We start from the raw sequence: 18,642 nt of genomic DNA, 5'->3' as shown, positions 1-18,642 counted from the left end.
GCATTCTAGGCCTTGGTTATTGGTCAGTATAACGTGCTTAATTGGATTATATCTGTAAAACAGTTGCTAAAGTGTGCAGGAAAAGGGTACCAGTCAGTACGAAAGGGGTCGGATAATTCAGGTGACAAAAGCGCTAGAAGGGTGCAATACTGACCAGGATGCATGCCAAAAAGGCTCGAGATGGAGAAGAAGTATTGCTGGGAAGGATCAACCACAAACAAGGGCAAAAGAGTCATTTTAACGAAAAGAGTATACCCTAAAAAAAGCAAGGGCAAGCCCCCCTATAAAAGGAAGTCACATGGAGAGAAAAAGCATCATCGAGGATCGACATTCACACTTAGTTAGAGTATTCTCTCTCGGTAGACCAGTTCCTTCAGCATAATCCAAGATCTTCTCATTCCTCGCCACAGCCATGGTCACCTGAAGTTCCATCAGTCAGCCGGAGATTCTCCTCCATCGTTCCAGTGAGTTTATTCCGTAGTCATAGCAGTTTCATCGCCCGGAGTGGCAAAACAATCTTTATTCGCTTTCCTAGTTTATCTTTACTTGTTTCCTTACGTTGGATCTGTTGCATTTTCAGTACTTGTTAGCTTTTGAAGTATTTTGTTGTGATCCAAACGTTTTATGCATCTCTTTCGGTTTGAATCTGCTTCATTCTGCCTAGGTAGCTTAGATCTAGTTGTTGTTGTAATTTCTAAGTGTTGAAAGCATGATTTCATTTGGAGTTGCTAGATCTGTGGTTGTTAGTTAAGTAGCTGTTTAGATTTAGTTTCTAAAGTGATTAAGTGCGAAATCTAAGTTTACGTTATTCTGTCACCTTGCATGTCGTCCAGTATATGTAGTTCTTGATTTCACTCGTTTAATCTTTGAATTTTAGTGTGTTAAATCGTAGATCTGAATTGTGAAGTTGTTGATCTGTAATCTTCATCTATGGAATCTGAGTTTGTTTGATTTGTGTTCATACAAGTTGAAGAAGACAACATCCACATCCAAGTTTGGGACCACTTTTGCTTTTTAGTTACTTTTTGCTTTTGTCATTTGCTTTTCTGCTGGTACCCTACAGATCTGATAGTGCAGCCACCCAACCACCACTTATTCTCTGATATTCCGTTTAGCCTTTTATAGTAACTATCTACTTCCCACATGTCCCTGAAATACCTCGTCCCCCACTCTCACGTACACAGCCACATGTCGGTCACTTTCACACCACCCAGTCAGTAGAGTACCACCTATAATTCCTGTCTAGGTAGAATCTCAACTCAAGCGTGGTAGCTAACCAACCCCTCTCCAGACTATCACCACAATTACCCAAAGCGCATCCATCTCTGTGGGATTCGACCCTTACCTCCACTACACTAGCTAGTAGAAGTGGGTTGAGGAATTTCTTTGATGCCAGGTTCAGGTTGACTGGGACTTCTATCCTGTAGGATATATCCTTGCTTGACACGACACCCGAACACCTGCGAGCATAAGTCATCACAGAGCAACTCAGATCACACCTTGTTCCTCAAGAAGAAGAATGGTAAGATTACATGTCTTATTATTTATGTTGATGATGTGATTATTGCTGGGGAAGACGAAGAAGAAATAAGCCAGTTGAGAAAAAATCTTTCCAAGGAATTGATGAGGCTCGTTTCATGCATGTGTTCCGTGATAAAACTACACCAAATTTTGTAATCTAACGTCCAATTGTGAGCCAGGTGTGTGTGTGAAAGTCCGCCATATTCAGAAAACGAGTGGATCAGTTGGGCGGACAAACGGATTAAGGAGAAGGAGTCAATTTGTTGTGCAAACGGTTCAAGTCAGACTACATGACATGCGGCAGGAGCACCCGATTAGGAGATGGAGCATAACACAAGAAAGATCCCCAAAGGCAAAGGGCAAGAGAGACTTTTCTAAGGGAAGTTGCCCTAGGGATCAAGACCTCACGCCTTCCTATAAATGGAAATAGAGAAGGAGGAAGGAGGTAGCACTCACTTAGACTTCAGCTCTCTTCTAGGGTTGAAATAGGGGCTCCCAACACTCCAAACTCCTGATTTCCGTCACATGCTCACTTGGTTTTTAGTTTAGTTTTAGTTTAGCAGTGGTTGGGTGTTGGTTTTCGCACTTCCATCATTTTCGTTATGTAATTCTGTTCCGAGAAGGGACGATGAAACAATCTCTGATTTAGCTTTTCTTCTTTTGATTTACATTGTGTTTTGTTGCAGACTCTGGATGTTTTTAATTCAGAAAATTTAGTGTTATGGTTTCGCTCATACTTAAATGTTCTGTTTACCATGCATAAAGTTCTTGATTCACCTTTGAGTGCCGATTTATGTTTCATGTTTAAGCTGAGTATCTTTGCTATTGTTTAATCTGTTGGATCTGAGTTTTAACTTATGAATTATGCCTAGTTGTGAAGAAATCTTGAAGGAAATATGCTATGATGTTTAGATCTGGTTGTTGGCAGCATGGTAGAGTAGATCTGATTTCGTTTACGTAGATGAAGTTCAGATCTTAGAGTATATTTTTGAGTCGTAAGTTTGTTAAGTTAAGTTTTGTTGGGTCACAAGTATTATGAAATGTTCAGATCTGATTATGCTCTGTTTTTCATGTTTATTTCGTAAAGAAGATGAAGTTGTTAGAAAAGTGTTACTTTATCGTACGTTTTGCAGGAGACTGACAGTCGCTCACTTTTATTCTGTTTGGTTTTAAGAAATTTTAGTATGAGTTGATCAAGTAGTTCTAGTCCCGTTTAGCAAGTGAATCAGTTTAGTTAGTTTAGTCTTCCAGTTCGTAGTTTAACTTAACCCACCCTGTGAAGCATGGCAGCAGTCATTCCCATTTTGTCCACAATAAATGTAAAACACATCGTCTCTGTGGGATCGATCCTTACTTCCCTATACTAGTTAATAGTATTGTGGGTTAAGATTTTGAAACGCTCTGAGTTCCCCCATTCATATCACTCAAGTCAACTTAAGTTAAGTTGATCAGTTAGAATTTCCACTGGACCCACTCACTAGCATTCGCAGGTAAAGGCGCATACAATTGGCCAGCTGGATCAGTTTGACACTCTAACTAGAGCAGTTCACAACGATAACAGCATGAAGGAGAAGACACAGTAAAGAAAAAAACCAGGACGTTTCAGGAATTCGAGATGAAAGATCTTGGTCTCCTAAAGTACTTCTTAGGTATAGATGTACTTAGTTCAAAACAGGGGATCTTTATCAATCAGAGGGAATATGTACTTGATATCCTAGCAGAGACAGGGATGATAGATTGCAATCTAGCAGACACTCCAATGATCCAAAATCACAGGTTGCAGATTCGAGAGGGGGCTAAACTCGCTGAACGAGAGAGGTATCAACAGTTAGTCGGGAAACTCGTCTCTTTGTCTCACACCAGGTCAGACCTTGCTTACGCCGTTGGAGTAGTAAGTTAATTCATGCATGCGCCACAAGAAGATCATTGGGAGGCAGTATTGAGAATAATGCGATACTTGAAGGGTACACCGGGGCATGGAGTGTTGTTCAAGAAACATGGGCACTTAGAGATACTTGGGTACACTGATGTAGATTGGGCAGGGAACCCAAATGATAGAAAGTCGTCAGCCGATTACTTTACCTTCGTAAGAGGTAACCTGGTGACATGGAGAAGCAAGAAACAGAAGGTGGTCGCACTTTCCAGTGCTGAGGCAGAATTCCGAGGAATCAAGAGTTGATTAACAGTTGTGGCTCAGGAAACTCATGACAGAGCTAGACCTTAAATCCACTCAACCGTGTCGGCTGTTGTGTGACAACAAGGCCGCTATTAGCTTCTATGAGAATCCAGTTCAGCATGACCGAACCAAGGATGTTGAGGTTTATCGACACTTCATAAAGGACATGATTAATGCGAAGGTGGAGGAGCTACCTAATGTCAAGTCAAAGGATTAACTGGCGGACATCTTGATAAATGCTGTAAACTCATATTCTTTTCGAGAAGTATTGGACAAGTTAAGAATTGGTGATCCCATCACTGAACTTGAGGGGGAGTGTTGAAAGGAAGATTCTATGCAATCAAGAGACCGATTTCCTGAAATCACATATTAGTAGGAAGATTAGTAATTGATTATAAATTGATTGTTTTTTCTTATATAGAATATTAGATCTAGAGTAATTAGACTTACCATTTACTGTAATCACCAAGGCTTATAAAAAGGTGCGTAAATCAGCATGCTCAATCAACGAAATAGAGAATGATTTCTCAGAAAACCTGTTTTATTAGTATTAAATATACCCCCAAAATAAATTTACTTTTAGTATCAAATAGTAGATTAGCTTGAGATGATAACGAAGTTAAATTTCTAGCTATATATGTTGCAATAAGGTCTATAACTATATCAGTGTTCTATTTCATAATATCTTATACTGTAATACGACAAATGATGAAACAATGTTATTCTCAAGCTACTAGAGTATACCATCAAATTGAATTCATCGATCTAGACACTTCTTTTATAGTTTTATGCAATATATTTTTTAGGGTATATCCCCTCAACTCAATTCAGACCTCAGTTATGTAATGGAATATTGTAATATAGGCGTCTTTTAGAACAAATTTAATTCGACAATGAATATATACGAAGATGATATAATATATACCTTCAAATCCCTCCTCCTAACAAAAAATAAAAGAACACTACAAAGCAAAACAAACAAAAATTGGGAGGGAAGAAAAAAAACCTAATTGAAGAGTAGTACTTATCTTAGAGATAATGTGGATGGCAAGCTAGGAGTGAAATGTTCGAGTTTATCCATCACCAATAGATAAAGACGATCATAAGTGCGGCCTCGGTGCAGATTTTAGATTCTCTGTAAAATTTTAATAATAATTTACAGATGTTAGATTCTCTATTAAATAACCAGCTCTTAAAAACAAACTATTTTCAATTTAAATTGTCCCTTAAAATTAAAATTTTAAATTTTCTAATTTTCTATTTTATAACGTGAATCCCACAATCTACTAACACAATTTTTATTATTTTTTCTTCTCAATTCTCTTACTTTATTCATTTTTTCATCTCTCACTTTATCAATTCTTTTTTCTTACTTTACCAATTGTGCATTAAAACTCGTGATGTTTCAAAAGTGTCTTTTATAGGACGGATGTAGTAATAATTTAGTGATTTGGATAATATAGTGTAGTATATTGCTATTATGTGTATAATTAATTAGTAGAAATTATTTTTAATTTTTTTTCTTTTTTTATACACAGTATATGGCAACATATCTAGACTATTAAATTTTAATTGTAAAACTTGGACAAAAATTAATACAAACTTATGTTTTTAGTAAGAAGACACTTCTTTTGTGCACAAATTTTAAAAAATGAAGTTTTATAAGTTAAATGAAGAAATAATAATATAAAAAATAAACTATCTAATAAAAGAAATAATTCACTTCCCTTGGGACTAGGGAATATATACATCTACTATTAATAATTTTTCTCAGCGTTGCTTTATAGCATTATGTGGGACAAATTTACTTGTACTATTGTACGTTAGCTATTTTTGCTTTGCAATACTATAACTATAGTGCAAGAACCGAAGGAAGAAGAAGCAAAGATGATATGTTTAAATGAAGAAGTTTTCCACGTGTCATACGATTCCCTCTGCGTTATTACACGTTACCATTTTTGCTGACTTAGCTCCAAAGTCATCCACCTTATTTATATTATCAAATCTCTTCATCCAAACACTCTCTTCCAAAACATATTCATAGGTCACAAAAAAGTTGCGATTGCAAATTAAACCAACCGAAAATGGCTCCCGAGATTGTGAAGTCAACAGCCGGAAACGCGGCGGCGCCGGTGGTTGGCGCTTCTAAGCATGCCTACGTGACTTTCTTGGCCGGCGCCGGCGACTATGTGAAAGGCGTCGTTGGGTTGGCTAAGGGTTTGAGGAAAGTCGGCGCTGCTTTCCCACTTGTGGTGGCGATCCTGGCCGACGTGCCGGTGGAGCACCGCCGCATCCTGGTGGAGCAGGGATGTGTACTCCGTGAGATCGAGCCGGCGTTCCCGTGTGCCGGTGCCGATCAGAACCACGCATATGTTAGGAATTATTTCCTTCTCAACTACTGCAAGCTTCGCCTTTGGGAGGTATTTACTCTGTCGCAAGTTAATAGAGTCGTATTCTGGTATTTTCTATTTCATAAATTAGTTGACTCGTATTCTATTTTGAGTAATTCGAAATCACTTGAATTAATTTTTTTGGCAAAAAATTGTTCAATTTCCTGTTTTACATTTTTTGTCTAATTAATATTCGAACATCAAATTTTTTTTGATCTCATACCGAAAAGAAAGGAACTAGGCAATTTGAGGGACTGAAGGAGTAACAAATTTACACATTAATCACATTTTTGTTGTGCATTGAATATGGTTTTGTATGATGATGTGTAGTTTGTGGAGTATGAGAGAATGATATATATGGATGCGGATGTACAAGTGTTTGATAATGTAGATCACCTATTTGAGCTTCCGAGTGGGTATTTCTATGGGGTGGTGGATTGCGTGTGTGAGATGTCCGGCGATGTCTGCCCACAGAAGCTTCGATGGCCGCACGAACTCGGCCCTCAGCCTCCTTTCTACCTCAATGGTGGCATGTTTGTTTTCCAGCCTGATCTCACCACCTATCATCATCTCATTCACACCCTCAGCATCACTCCTCCCACCCCTTTTGCTGAGCAGGTACTCATTCATTGTTATAACTTATACATTTTGAATGAAATATTATAATTTTTAATATATAATAATGTTATGCATTTTGATCAAATTGATCAATCAAATAGTACTTATATTACATATTTTCAATTTTTCTGATTTTTATATAAAGTAATATAATTAAATTATAAATTTCATTAAAAAAGTTTTTCTTTGATAAAAACTGTGACAGCAATCACTTGCGTTTAGAATTTTTTTAAAAAAATCGTAATTTAGGACAGTTTTCTTAAGTTGAAAGATAAATTATTTAAATCTTTTTACTTGTTTTAGGATATTTTTGTTTGTGTTCTTTACTTATGGTTGTGATACTAATAATGAGGATGCTTTATGCTTGCAATTCTGCTGATCCAACTGCAGTGCCCCTGAATAAGGATGCTCTAGGAGATGAGCGTTGATGGTATAGTTAGAAATAGTATCTTTAATTATATTAAAAAAATTATTCTTAGCCATTATTGTTAGTATTAAATAAATTTTGATCAATACCATATCACAAATTTAATCATATTGTGATCCATTTCATAATATTTGAAACAATATTAAATCACAATTGAGATTTTCTCCGCCATTCTAAATGAGTAGAAAACAATGTTGTCTAGGTACAAAACGAATTGTTTTTATTTTTTTTGGAGAAATAATATCTGCTTTTTAGGCATCATAAAAAGACATTATTTCATTTTGATAAATGAATTGAGAAAAAAGTTTCTTAATTTAATAATTTATTTAAAATTTTGAAAGATGTAGTGCACAAAATTAGAAAAATCCTATTAACATGGGGTTGGAAACTTTTGTCAGGATTTCCTAAACATGTTCTTCAGAGAAAAGATGAAGGCAATTTCTCCGGAATACAATCTATTGGTGGCGATGTTGTGGCGACACCCTGAAGCTGTCGACGTCGAGAAGGCGAAGGTGGTTCACTACTGCGTGGCCGGGTCGAAGCCATGGAGATTCACGGGCGAGGAAGAGAATATGGAAAGAGAAGACATGAAGATGCTAGTGAACAAGTGGTGGGATATATACAACGATGCATCCTTGGATTTCAATGTAGCCCAACGCCTAACTAAGGGTTTGCCGTTGTCACGGGAGGTGGTGGTGGTTCACTATAGGTCCGCTTCATCTGCGGCGTGATCGATGCCAAATGTTTACAAAATTAAATAAGTGTTATGTAACTTTTGTATGAAAAATGTCTTGCAATGGCCTAGACATTATATAACTCCCTTTTTCCTTTTTTACTTCCTTCTAAAAAAGTATACTTAATTTACCAATTCTTGCTTATTTTCTTTTCGAAACTACTCCCGCAATCCCCAAAGAATATAAACTATTTTCTTTCTCGTTCTGTCTCTACCAAGTATGAACTTTCTTATTTTGAAAAAATTCAAACACCCGAAAAAATTCAAACAACATATTATAAGTACACGTCATTTTATTTACAAATTATACCATTAATAACTTATATCATTATAATAATGTGGATCTCATATTCTACTAACATTATTTCCATTATCCTTTCTGTCTCTCTTACTTTTACCCTTATTTATTAAAATTTGTGCGAAACCTATTGTTCATGCTCTTTGGGACGCTGGGAGTAATTTTTTCTTACTTTTTATTTTTATTGAAATCTCAAATTCAGTCTTAGTTATATTAAAATTAAAATGAACTTTTCAAATTCGGTCTAATTTATACTAAAATAAAAAGAGGAATGTAATTTTTTTTAAATGTTTGTACTTTTTCGATACCTAATAAATATAGATATTATTTGAGTTTTTTAGATGAGATTTAATTTTGTATGAACCTAATAAAAATAAATATAAGTATTCGAGTTTTTTTAGATAAGACTTAATTTTGTGTGAAGTATTTTTGCACTATTTTTGAACATTTATTTTTCTTTATTTTTTGCATTAAGGTTATTTTAGTTATTTGACATCATTTTTTTTAGTATACCACTTTTGTATATTTTTGCTACTTCATGAAATAAATTGCATTACAAATAGAGTGAATGCAAGAGTGTACTTTTGTATATTTTTGCTACTACATGAGATGAATTGCATTACAAATTCCTAAAGTCATTTGAGATATTTTTTAATTTTTATTACTATTTCTCTCTCATTTTGTCCTTTCTAACTTCAAAGAAGAACCGTTTCTTATTTTATATTTCTCTCTTCTTTTATCTCTCTGTTACCATTTCATTTATATCTCTATCTAATTAATAATCTTACTTTATGCTAAAAGTCAACTTATGTTTTTTTATTGGAATAATGTTTTATGTTGATGCTTGAACCGATACTTAATTATATCTATACCTATAATAAATCGGGACTAATTATCCTAAGAACTGTGACTATTTTTCATTGTAATACTATTGTTCGTATAATAAATTGGACTAACCTATAAGCACATTCATTTAAGTAGTGGCAACCTTTTGGGTTCAAGTGTTACATTTATCAATATGGGCAACATAATACTCCTGTGCACAGGCCCGTCCCTTGGCCCGTGCTGCCTGTGCTGTCTTCTTTTCTTTAATTATCATATAGCTTTAAAATGCATTGTCTTTTTTTCTATAGTGGTAGGCCTCATTTTAGATTTTTGCACAGGGCCTCTGATTTTGTCGGGACTGCCCTGCTCCTGCAACAAAGCATTTCTTATCAATATGGATAATTTATGCACTTAAATTCGGTTTCTTACGATGTTCAATGAAGAAAAAATAAATAAGAGAAAATAAAACTAAGAGAGTAAGTTTCGTCTCAATTATAACGAAACATTTATGTTAATGTGTATTAACTATTTATGCAATGTTGTTTGTGTGTGAAATGAAAGAATAAATAGAGAGAATAATATCTAGTAGTATAATGTTGTTATGCATTAAATGTAGAGAGACAATAACGTGTAATGTCAAAGCTGGTTTCAGTAAATCTAATAAATTTGTTTTTCCCTCTTATAACCTGTATTTGTATATAGATATAATTATATCGTTGTCGGAATGTATATCACATCTCGTTACATTATTTTTCCAACAAATTTTAGTACTCCTCTACTTTTTTTTTGCTCTTAGTGTATAGATATAAGTTTATCACTGTTGTTGTCGCCATCAGTAAAAGATTTAAGACTGTATAAAATCGTGTTATATAAACGTTTTAAGTATTCATAACCTTCAAAAGTATTAATTTTAATACCCATTTGTCTAAAGAGAGTTGAATCACGTTCATTTTCTGGCCGTTCCAAGGTAGTTGAGCATTTTCTTTATTAACAAAATTCTTTATTTACTTTGTATTTACTTTATCTTTCACTGTCTATTTTTCTCTCCACTCTACCTTAAAATAAATAAAGTATTTTTTTCTTTTCGTAAAAATGTATATATTGATGAAGTTTAAATCTTCTAGCACAACATAATTATAAATAAAACAAAGAATTCTCTCCAAAATCTGTCTTCCAAAAAATGGATACCGAGATTCTCAAGTCAACAGCCGGAAACGAGGCGACGCCGGTGGTGGGAGCTTCTAAGAATGCCTACGTGACGTTCTTGGCCGGCGCCGGCGACTATGTGAAAGGCGTCGTTGGATTGGCCAAGGGTTTGAGGAAGGTCGGCGCTGCTTTCCCGCTTGTGGTGGCGCTCCTGGCCGATGTGCCGGTGGAGCACCGCCGCATCCTGGTGGAGCAGGGCTGTATACTCCGTGAGATCGAGCCGGCATTCCCTTCTTCGGATGCCGATCAGAGCCACACATATGTTAGGAATTATTTCCTTCTCAACTACTGCAAACTTCGCCTTTGGAAGGTATGTATCTATTTTACACATTTAATCACTTTTTTATTTGGTCACATTTTTGTGGTGCATTTAATATGATTTTGTATAATGAAGTGTAGTTTGTGGAGTATGAGAGAATGATATATGGATGCGGATGTACAAGTGTTTGATAACATAGATCACCTGTTTGAGCTTCCGAGTGGCTATTTCTATGGGGTGGTCGACTGCGTGTGTGAGATGTCCGGCGATGTCTGCCCACAGAAGCTCGGGTGGCCGCAGGAACTCGGCCCTCAGCCCCCTTTCTACCTCAATGGCGGCATGTTTGTTTTCGAGCCTGATCTCATCACCTATCATCATCTCATTCACACCCTCAGCCTCACCCCTCCCACCCCTTTCGCCGAGCAGGTACTCTAATTATTACAGGGATAAATAATACTTCTTTAAATCACGGAATATGGTTTCATAATGTTTGGAAATGAAATATTAAATCCCGAGATTTTAGTTTTTAATAACTGTCTCGTATATATACAAATGTTTGTTGGTTATTCTCAAAATGACGTGTATTATTTCTTTTTCGTTTTTTCTTCCTTATTTTTGGGAAAACGATATTGTTTGAGCACGAACAAAACACGTCGTTTTCTATGTGAATGAAACAATTGGCAAATTTTGAAACTTCATAATTTAGTATTCCCTTTTTAAAAATTATATAGTAGTATATTCTATTTTTAACCTTATGTGTGAGACTAAATTTTACCAAATGTAGTGATTTAATGAAAATTATTTTTATATTACTATATGTTTAAAGGGATGTAGAATGCGCATTCTCAAAGTCTTGTTAACATGGAGTTGGAAACTTGTTAGGATTTCCTGAACATGTTCTTTAGAGAAAAGATGAAGGTGATTTCTCCGGAGTACAACCTATTGGTGGCAATGTTGTGGCGGCATCCAGAGGCTGTGGACGCGGAGAAGGCGAAGGTGGTTCACTACTGCATGGAGGGGTCGAAGCCGTGGAGATTCACCGGTGAGGAAGAGAATATGGACAGAGTAGACATGAAGATGTTGGTAAGCAAGTGGTGGGATATATACAATGATGCCTCCTTGGATTTCAATGCCGCCGGCGAAGGTGGTGGTTCATTATAGGTCCCCTTTATCTGTGGCGTGATCAATTATAATCATGAAAATTAAATAAGTTGTTGTAATGGCGTACAAGGTTTTATGAACTGGACCAACAAGTGAATTGGTCAGATTATCGATTCATGGTTCAACCGATTATCTATTAGAAAATTTTTCAAATGAGATTTTTGTATTTGGTTTGAACTTTTAATCATTATTTCAAATTTTAAATTTTGATTATGTTTTTTAATTTCTATCATAGTTCCTTTTTAATTGAGTTCTCTTTCTTCAGGTTATGAAATTATGGAAATAGTTTTATAAGAGTATTTGTGCTTATGTTTGTTATTGGGTAACTGTGGACCTGTATTGAAGCTAATATTTATATTTCTCTTGCTTATTCTTATATGAATATCTGTTAAGACACTTCAATTACTACACATAAGGATGATAGAGATACTGCAGTATTTTAATTTTAAATTATTTTTCTCGATTGTATTATCTGCTTTCTTCCTGTTAAAGCAACTCTACACTCAACTAATTGTTTGCCTTTCAAAAGAAATAAAACAGACACTTATGTTTGGCACCAAGATCTTGTTAGTTTATAACAAGGCAGTTTGAATACTCAACTTCAGAAAGTAAGAAGTTCATTACAAGGCAGAGAAGCTAAAGATGGAAGCCATCAGTTGACTGGTTTACAGAAACGCGATTGTCAGAGATGGATTCACACCGTTGCCGTAGGCCACCGGATAGTTTCTGGTGAGGAGTGTATCAGTAAACAAAATAGAGTTAAACAGTGCTTCATATGAAATAAATTGCCAAATTTTGTCTATTTTATGTTCAACTTCCTTTGAAAGAAATAGTATACAAGATTTCAAACAGATGGGAGCTAAATGTTGAATCTTCCAGAAACTAGGAATAATTTCTACCCCGATAGTATTTATTACTACTACAAAGATATTTTGATCCATTTGCATAAAAATGTTTTGCGTTGTGTTACTCAAGTAAGACTCACACATGATAAAATATCGTCGATCAAAGGGTTGCAAGTCGCGGGAGCGTTGCCCATTGATCAAGCGAAAGAGTTTTCTAATTATGCGTGAAAGTAAAAAGTCAGACAGATAAAAGATACTCCCTCCGTCCCGTAAAAATATGAGTATATAATATAGCACGGAAATTAAGAAGACTCTTCTCTATAATATCTCTCTTATTTTACCATTTCTTCTCTTTAATTATTTAATATCATTTTATAAAAAGAGTGAAGAAAAGTCAACCGGACTCCTCATGGCAGACGGAGAGAGTATTAGTATCCTAACTTAATGGCCAAGAATCAAATATATAGAAAATATATGATAAATTAATAACAAAACTAAAGGATACTATAAGAATGTATTGGAGCTATCTTTTTCATTAGAGATTACAACCCAGAGCAAAACGAAGATAATGTATTGGCAAGAATGTTAGACCATAAGAGCATCTCCAATGGAGGCAAGCGGATAGGCTAGCCGATCGCGGGCGCTAGCCGATCCGCTAGTCTATCCGCTAGCCTCCATTGCGACAATTTAGGCTAGCCGATTCGCGGGCGCTAGCTGATCCGCTAGCCGCCATTGTAGGCTCGGAATCGGCAAGTTGATTTTTTTTAAATTATGTAATTTTGTTTTTATAATTTATTTTTTTTTTAATTTAAATAAAATTATTGCATTTTCTCGTATCTGTGTCGTAAATTTAATTCCGCATTTGCGTGATTATAATTTTTTAATTATGTAATTCCGTAATTCGTGTGTGGAAGAGGGGTTTTTTTAATTATGTAATTTTTTTAATGTACTTTTTTAATTTAAATGAAATTATTGAATTTTCCCGTATCTGTGTCGTAAATTTAATTCCGTATTTTGTGTGATTGTTAATTATTTGTTTTTTTATAATTTTGTTTATTGTGGCTAGCCTATTGCTTGTCCAGTTGTTTGTCCTGATGATGTGGCAGGAGTAGTTTTAGTCATGATGATGTGGCAGGAGGAGTTTGTGGCTAGCATATGGCTGGCCTATTTACCATTGTGGATGCTCTAAGGAAGCTATCATATCTCATTTAAGTTGGGCCAGCCTCTTTTAGTCCTGATTATGTGGTAGGAGAAGTTTGGGACTTTATGTTCATAATGATGTCATGCTTGCTTTTTGTACTCCGGAAAAGAAAATTTTGATCGAACCCATATTAGCTTAATGGATACAATCGGCTCATGGGAAAACTTCATATGGGTTCGATGTACTTTTATCTTCAACCAGCAGCCCAACATTCAATGCGGGTCGAAGCATCTGGTGCATCCACTAGATACTGGCATAAGCTAAGTTTTGGAAAATATAAAAGATCAAAGTAGATTCTAATTAAGCAGCATAAATGATTCAAAATCTGATTTTCTATATTGGATTAAAGTAGACTCTCTAATTGCATCAGGATCGATTGAGCTTTATCTGATTTCACTAATACTTTGATTTGTTCAAGATCGACTTTTTTTTTGGTAAATCTAGATGGTTTTCAGCTTAACTTTCTCAATTTATTTGTTTTTGTGTTGTTTTCCTTAATCAGCTTATCTTCGTGATTGATAGAAATGTATCTGATCCTCTTTTGATTTGTTCGAAGCTTGATTTTTTTGATAAATTTTGTTGAATTTTATCCAAACTTTGTCAATTACAGTATTTATTTCTATTGTTTAGAAGTATTTTTTTTCTCTGTTTTTTTTCTTATTATTTTTTGGATTTCGTCCGAAAAAATCCAATCAGGCATGCGGATATCGATTATAGGTTCAATCCGCAGGATATCCTTAACTTGTTCTTCAAGGACAGCGCGAAGCCAATCCATCAGATCTACAACTTGTTAGTGGCAATGATATGGCGCCACCCTGAGCATGTTGAGTTTGATGTAGTGAACTGGTTCAAAGCCATGGCAGTATACGGGGGAAGGGGAGCACATGGAGAAAGCACACGTTAAAATGCTGGTTGACCGCTGGTGGTAAATTTATAACGATTCTGCAATGGACTTCCTTATTGGCCAACGGCAATACGTTGGCAATTTCGTTTTTTCTTTTTTTAAAAAAAAATCAAAAATAATACTAAAAATTTAAAAAATATATTTTTTCAAATTCCCAAAAATATGGCTGTTTTATGAACTTTTTTTTAAATTTTTTTTGATTTTTTTATAATTTTTTATTACCAAAATCATCAATAAATACATACATTCATCATCCATTTTTCACATCAAATCATCTCACATTCATCTCTCATTCATATTTTTTCATACAACTCATCTACATCTTCCTCTCTCACTCAAACCCTCTCTAAAAATGGATTTCACCGATATCATGGCGGAAGCGGAGCGCGAAAAACAAGAACACTATGAACAATGCCGTGCCGCCTATGAAGCCTATGTCGCCGCCACTACCCCTACCCCTCATCCTCGACCAACTAGATCAATTCGTCACTACATCCCTCGTGATCGGGAAGGAGCCAACCAAAGGCTCGTTGCTGACTATTTTTTCGACCAGCCGCGGTTTCCGGAGGATTACTTCTGGCGTCGTTTTCACATGTCAAAACGGTTGATTATGCGTATTGTCAACACATTGTCCGCATGTGTTGAATACTTCCAATCAAGTAGAGACGCCACTGGTGGACTTTCGTGAAGACGTTCAGCAATCTGCAAGACCCGAGACGGGTTCTTTTTGCGCAGCGTCAACAGTCTGCTCGGAAAGACGTCGAAAGAGCTTTGGGGTCCTTCAAGGCCGATTCAACATTGTGAAGGCCCCGTCTCGGCTGTGGTACGTTAACAATATCGCCGACATCATGTAAACGTGTATTATCTTGCACAACATGATTATAGCTGACGAAGGACTGAGGGCGGCCAACTTTTATGACGAGGATGAAGCTGAAAGCTCAACCGCGAGGTCTCCCCCACGCCGAAGTGTGCATACGACGGTGGGCGAGAGGATCGAAACAAGACACATAATGCGCGATACCAGAACCCACACTAGGCTAAAGAAGACCTAATCAAACACATTTGGGCAAAATTCGGTTACGAGTAGTGGGTTTTTTAATTTTATGAATTTAATTATGTAATTTTAAATTTTTAGGATTTTAATTATGTAATTTTTAATTTTTAGGATTTGAATTATGTAATTTTTAATTTTTTAGTAATTTGTAATAGTATTTCAGGTATTTTTAATGCATTCTAATATTGTGGAAATGTTTTTATTTAAATTAATTAATAGAATGGTGGGACCCTTGAGCATGTCCTTGCGGAAGAGCATGGATGTGGATATTGTGCTCTTGCCTAAGAACATGGAGTAAAAAAGTAATAAAATTGGGTCCGGGCCCACATCCGTGCTCTTTGGCAAGAGTACGGATGGGGATGCTGGATGCTCTATATTTACCTACTTTCAATTCAAATTTATTATTTTTAATTTAATACTCCTAAATTATTTTGCATAAAAGTTATGTTGCCTTATTGTTTCGTTCATCATCCTTAACTCAATTAGCTTAAAAAACGGGTATATAGTTTTAGGGGGGAGCTCCTATGTATGAAAGTTATGTTGCCTATTGTTTGTGTTAGTGTATATATTTACTACTCCCTCCGTCCCACTTTAGGAGTCCATGTTTATCATTTTTAGGTGTCCCATTTTAGGAGCTCTGGTTAGAATATTTCATAAATGGTATTAGTCCCCACATTCTACTAACATTTTTTACACTCACATTTTATTATAAAACTAATATAAAAAAGTAGGACTCACATTCCACTATCTTTTTTCACCGACTTTCCTTTAGATTTCTTAAAACTCGTACCGAACTCAACTAGGACTCCTAAAGTGGGACGGAGGGAGTACTATATTATGTTTGATTTGTAGATTGTACATAGTGAGTAAGGCCAAAAATATGTTTCTTTACATTGTTTGAATGCAAGGGGTTTGTGATTAAATGATAAAATTGTCCTCAGCAAAATTAATAATTTTCAAATGTCTCATATAGATCATGAGAAGACGTAGAACATGGATATCCACATTTACTTATCAATTTTCCTCAGACGTTCCATTGATCACAACAATGGTACCAATGCTCAGGGGCGGAGCCAGCTTTAGAGCAGCCGGTGCAAATGCCCCCCTACCATTTCTTCCCCCTTGAATATTTATATGCGTATTTTCAATTATATACTTCAACAACACTAAATGTCTCTCCTCATACACATAAAATTTTCTATATATTAATTTTTTTACCCCTCCTCAAATGAAATCCAAGCTACGACCCTGCCAAGGCTGCTGAAGAGCTTGCAGTTGAAGAATAAGTGATCGATAGTTTCCGGATTCTCCTTGCAAAGAGTGCAGTGAAACGTCTTCAACTCCAGTAACGCCAATATTAGTATGCTTGCTTTTAAATCTCAAAATACACTAAGAGCATCAAGATCCACTACTATAATGCTAAATATGTTGCATGTGTATGTATAATATGATTAGGGTTTGAAGCTAATTTAGTTAGTGCATAACCTAATATTGCATTTTTATTTACCTTCATTTAAAGCCAACAACTCAGAATTTAATAGATTGGAGAGTTGAGTGGATTATCACTCAGATTTTGCCGATGCCCAAAACCAATATCACTCAAAATAGCCACATATGTTTAGAATCCAAAAACTCTTAAAATTTATATTCTAAATTAAAATCATAAAATAATCATATATTTATAATTAAACATAAACTTTATTCAATTTCACGTCCTCATAAAGATTATTTGAAAATTGAAATGATACCACAAACTTAGATTATTTACTTGAATGTTGAATAGGATGGCCAGAATATGGCTTTATCTATTTTGTCTACATATAAGCATTTAAATTTTTTTATTTTAATATGATTTTGTAAAATAAGGGCTAATGAGTGAAAAATGGGCTGTATATAGATTGTAGAATACGGAATTTTCGAAAATTTGTCAAAAGATTGATTTGTTATATATCTCCCAAATATAAAGTTAATAAATACAATGTCCTACATATTGGGTTCTTCCAATCAACCACTACATTTTTTTTGTCTTGATACGTCGTTCCAGACAAGTGGCATTTAAATTCGACCGTCCTCTTATATATCAAACTTTACTAGTTGAAAATTTTCCAGAAAAATAATACTCCTACTAAGTGAAGGATTTAAATTGTGAGCGCATCCATGTCTTGAGCACTAAATAATTTAGTACTAGCATTCTCGTTTTTTAAGCATTATTTGTAATCCTTGAGAAGTTACATTATTCACTTAATTTATTTTAAACTACTATTTTCTTATTGTTTTTAAAAAAAACTTATATTTATAAATTTTAATCAAATTGATTTAAGAATATAACACAAAATACTAAATTTTCATTTAAACAACAAAATTAGTTTCTTTCATGTAATCCTAATATATAAATTATTATTTAAGATTAGGTCGAAACTCGAACTGTGGATGGCACCAAATGGCATATGCAATCAATTACAGCAACTATATAACTGATTATTATGATGGCACAATTACAGCAACTATATTATATCTGCTGTGGTTAATTTGTGGCATATCATAGTAGCAGTATTTCGAGGCGAAAGGATGACACATTTATTGCTGCTGCTGCTGCTGCTGCTGTTATTGGGTTATATTATTTGTTACTATTACCTATATTTATTTTGTTTGCTAAACAAAAAGAAAAGGACACCAATCTTAATATATTCAACTTCTTGAAGCTTCAAAATCAAATAGTCTTGATTGTGTACAGTTAATACAGATTTCAGTGTTACTAACTTATAAATAGATAGAAAAAAAATAACTAAAATGTTAGGGGTACTAATGAAAGACTTGCTAAAACTAAAAATAAAAATTGATTGATTTTTATGTATAATCCAAAATGGAGCCATAAGTCTCGATTGTGGATGGAATCATGGAGAGATTATTAGTACTCCATATAGTAATTAATAAGCTTTGTGGAGGAGTAGTATTTAGATTTTCCTTCACAACTACTCCCTCCGTCCCCTAATAGGAGTCGCTCTTTGGCAGGGCACGAGTTTT

General features: G+C 35.1%; 1 protein-coding gene and 1 pseudogene across 1 annotated transcript; both read left to right on the top strand.

The window, feature by feature from the left end:
- Positions 1-5,781: 5,781 nt before the first annotated feature.
- Positions 5,782-7,863, top strand: LOC121790112 (galactinol synthase 2-like). Its single transcript, XM_042188398.1, has 3 exons — positions 5,782-6,117; positions 6,418-6,705; positions 7,531-7,863. The coding sequence occupies exons 1-3, from the start codon at positions 5,782-5,784 to the stop codon at positions 7,861-7,863; spliced, it is 957 nt and encodes a 318-aa protein (XP_042044332.1).
- Positions 7,864-10,168: 2,305 nt separating this feature from the next.
- On the top strand, positions 10,169-11,614 carry LOC121790116 (annotated as a pseudogene).
- Positions 11,615-18,642: the final 7,028 nt, after the last annotated feature.

The sequence above is a fragment of the Salvia splendens genome, unplaced genomic scaffold (assembly GCF_004379255.2).
Source record: "Salvia splendens isolate huo1 unplaced genomic scaffold, SspV2 ctg414, whole genome shotgun sequence".
NCBI classification, from domain to species: domain Eukaryota; kingdom Viridiplantae; phylum Streptophyta; class Magnoliopsida; order Lamiales; family Lamiaceae; genus Salvia; species Salvia splendens.
The sequence above is the reverse complement of the archived record's forward strand: the minus strand, read 5'-3'. Positions and strand labels throughout refer to the sequence as shown.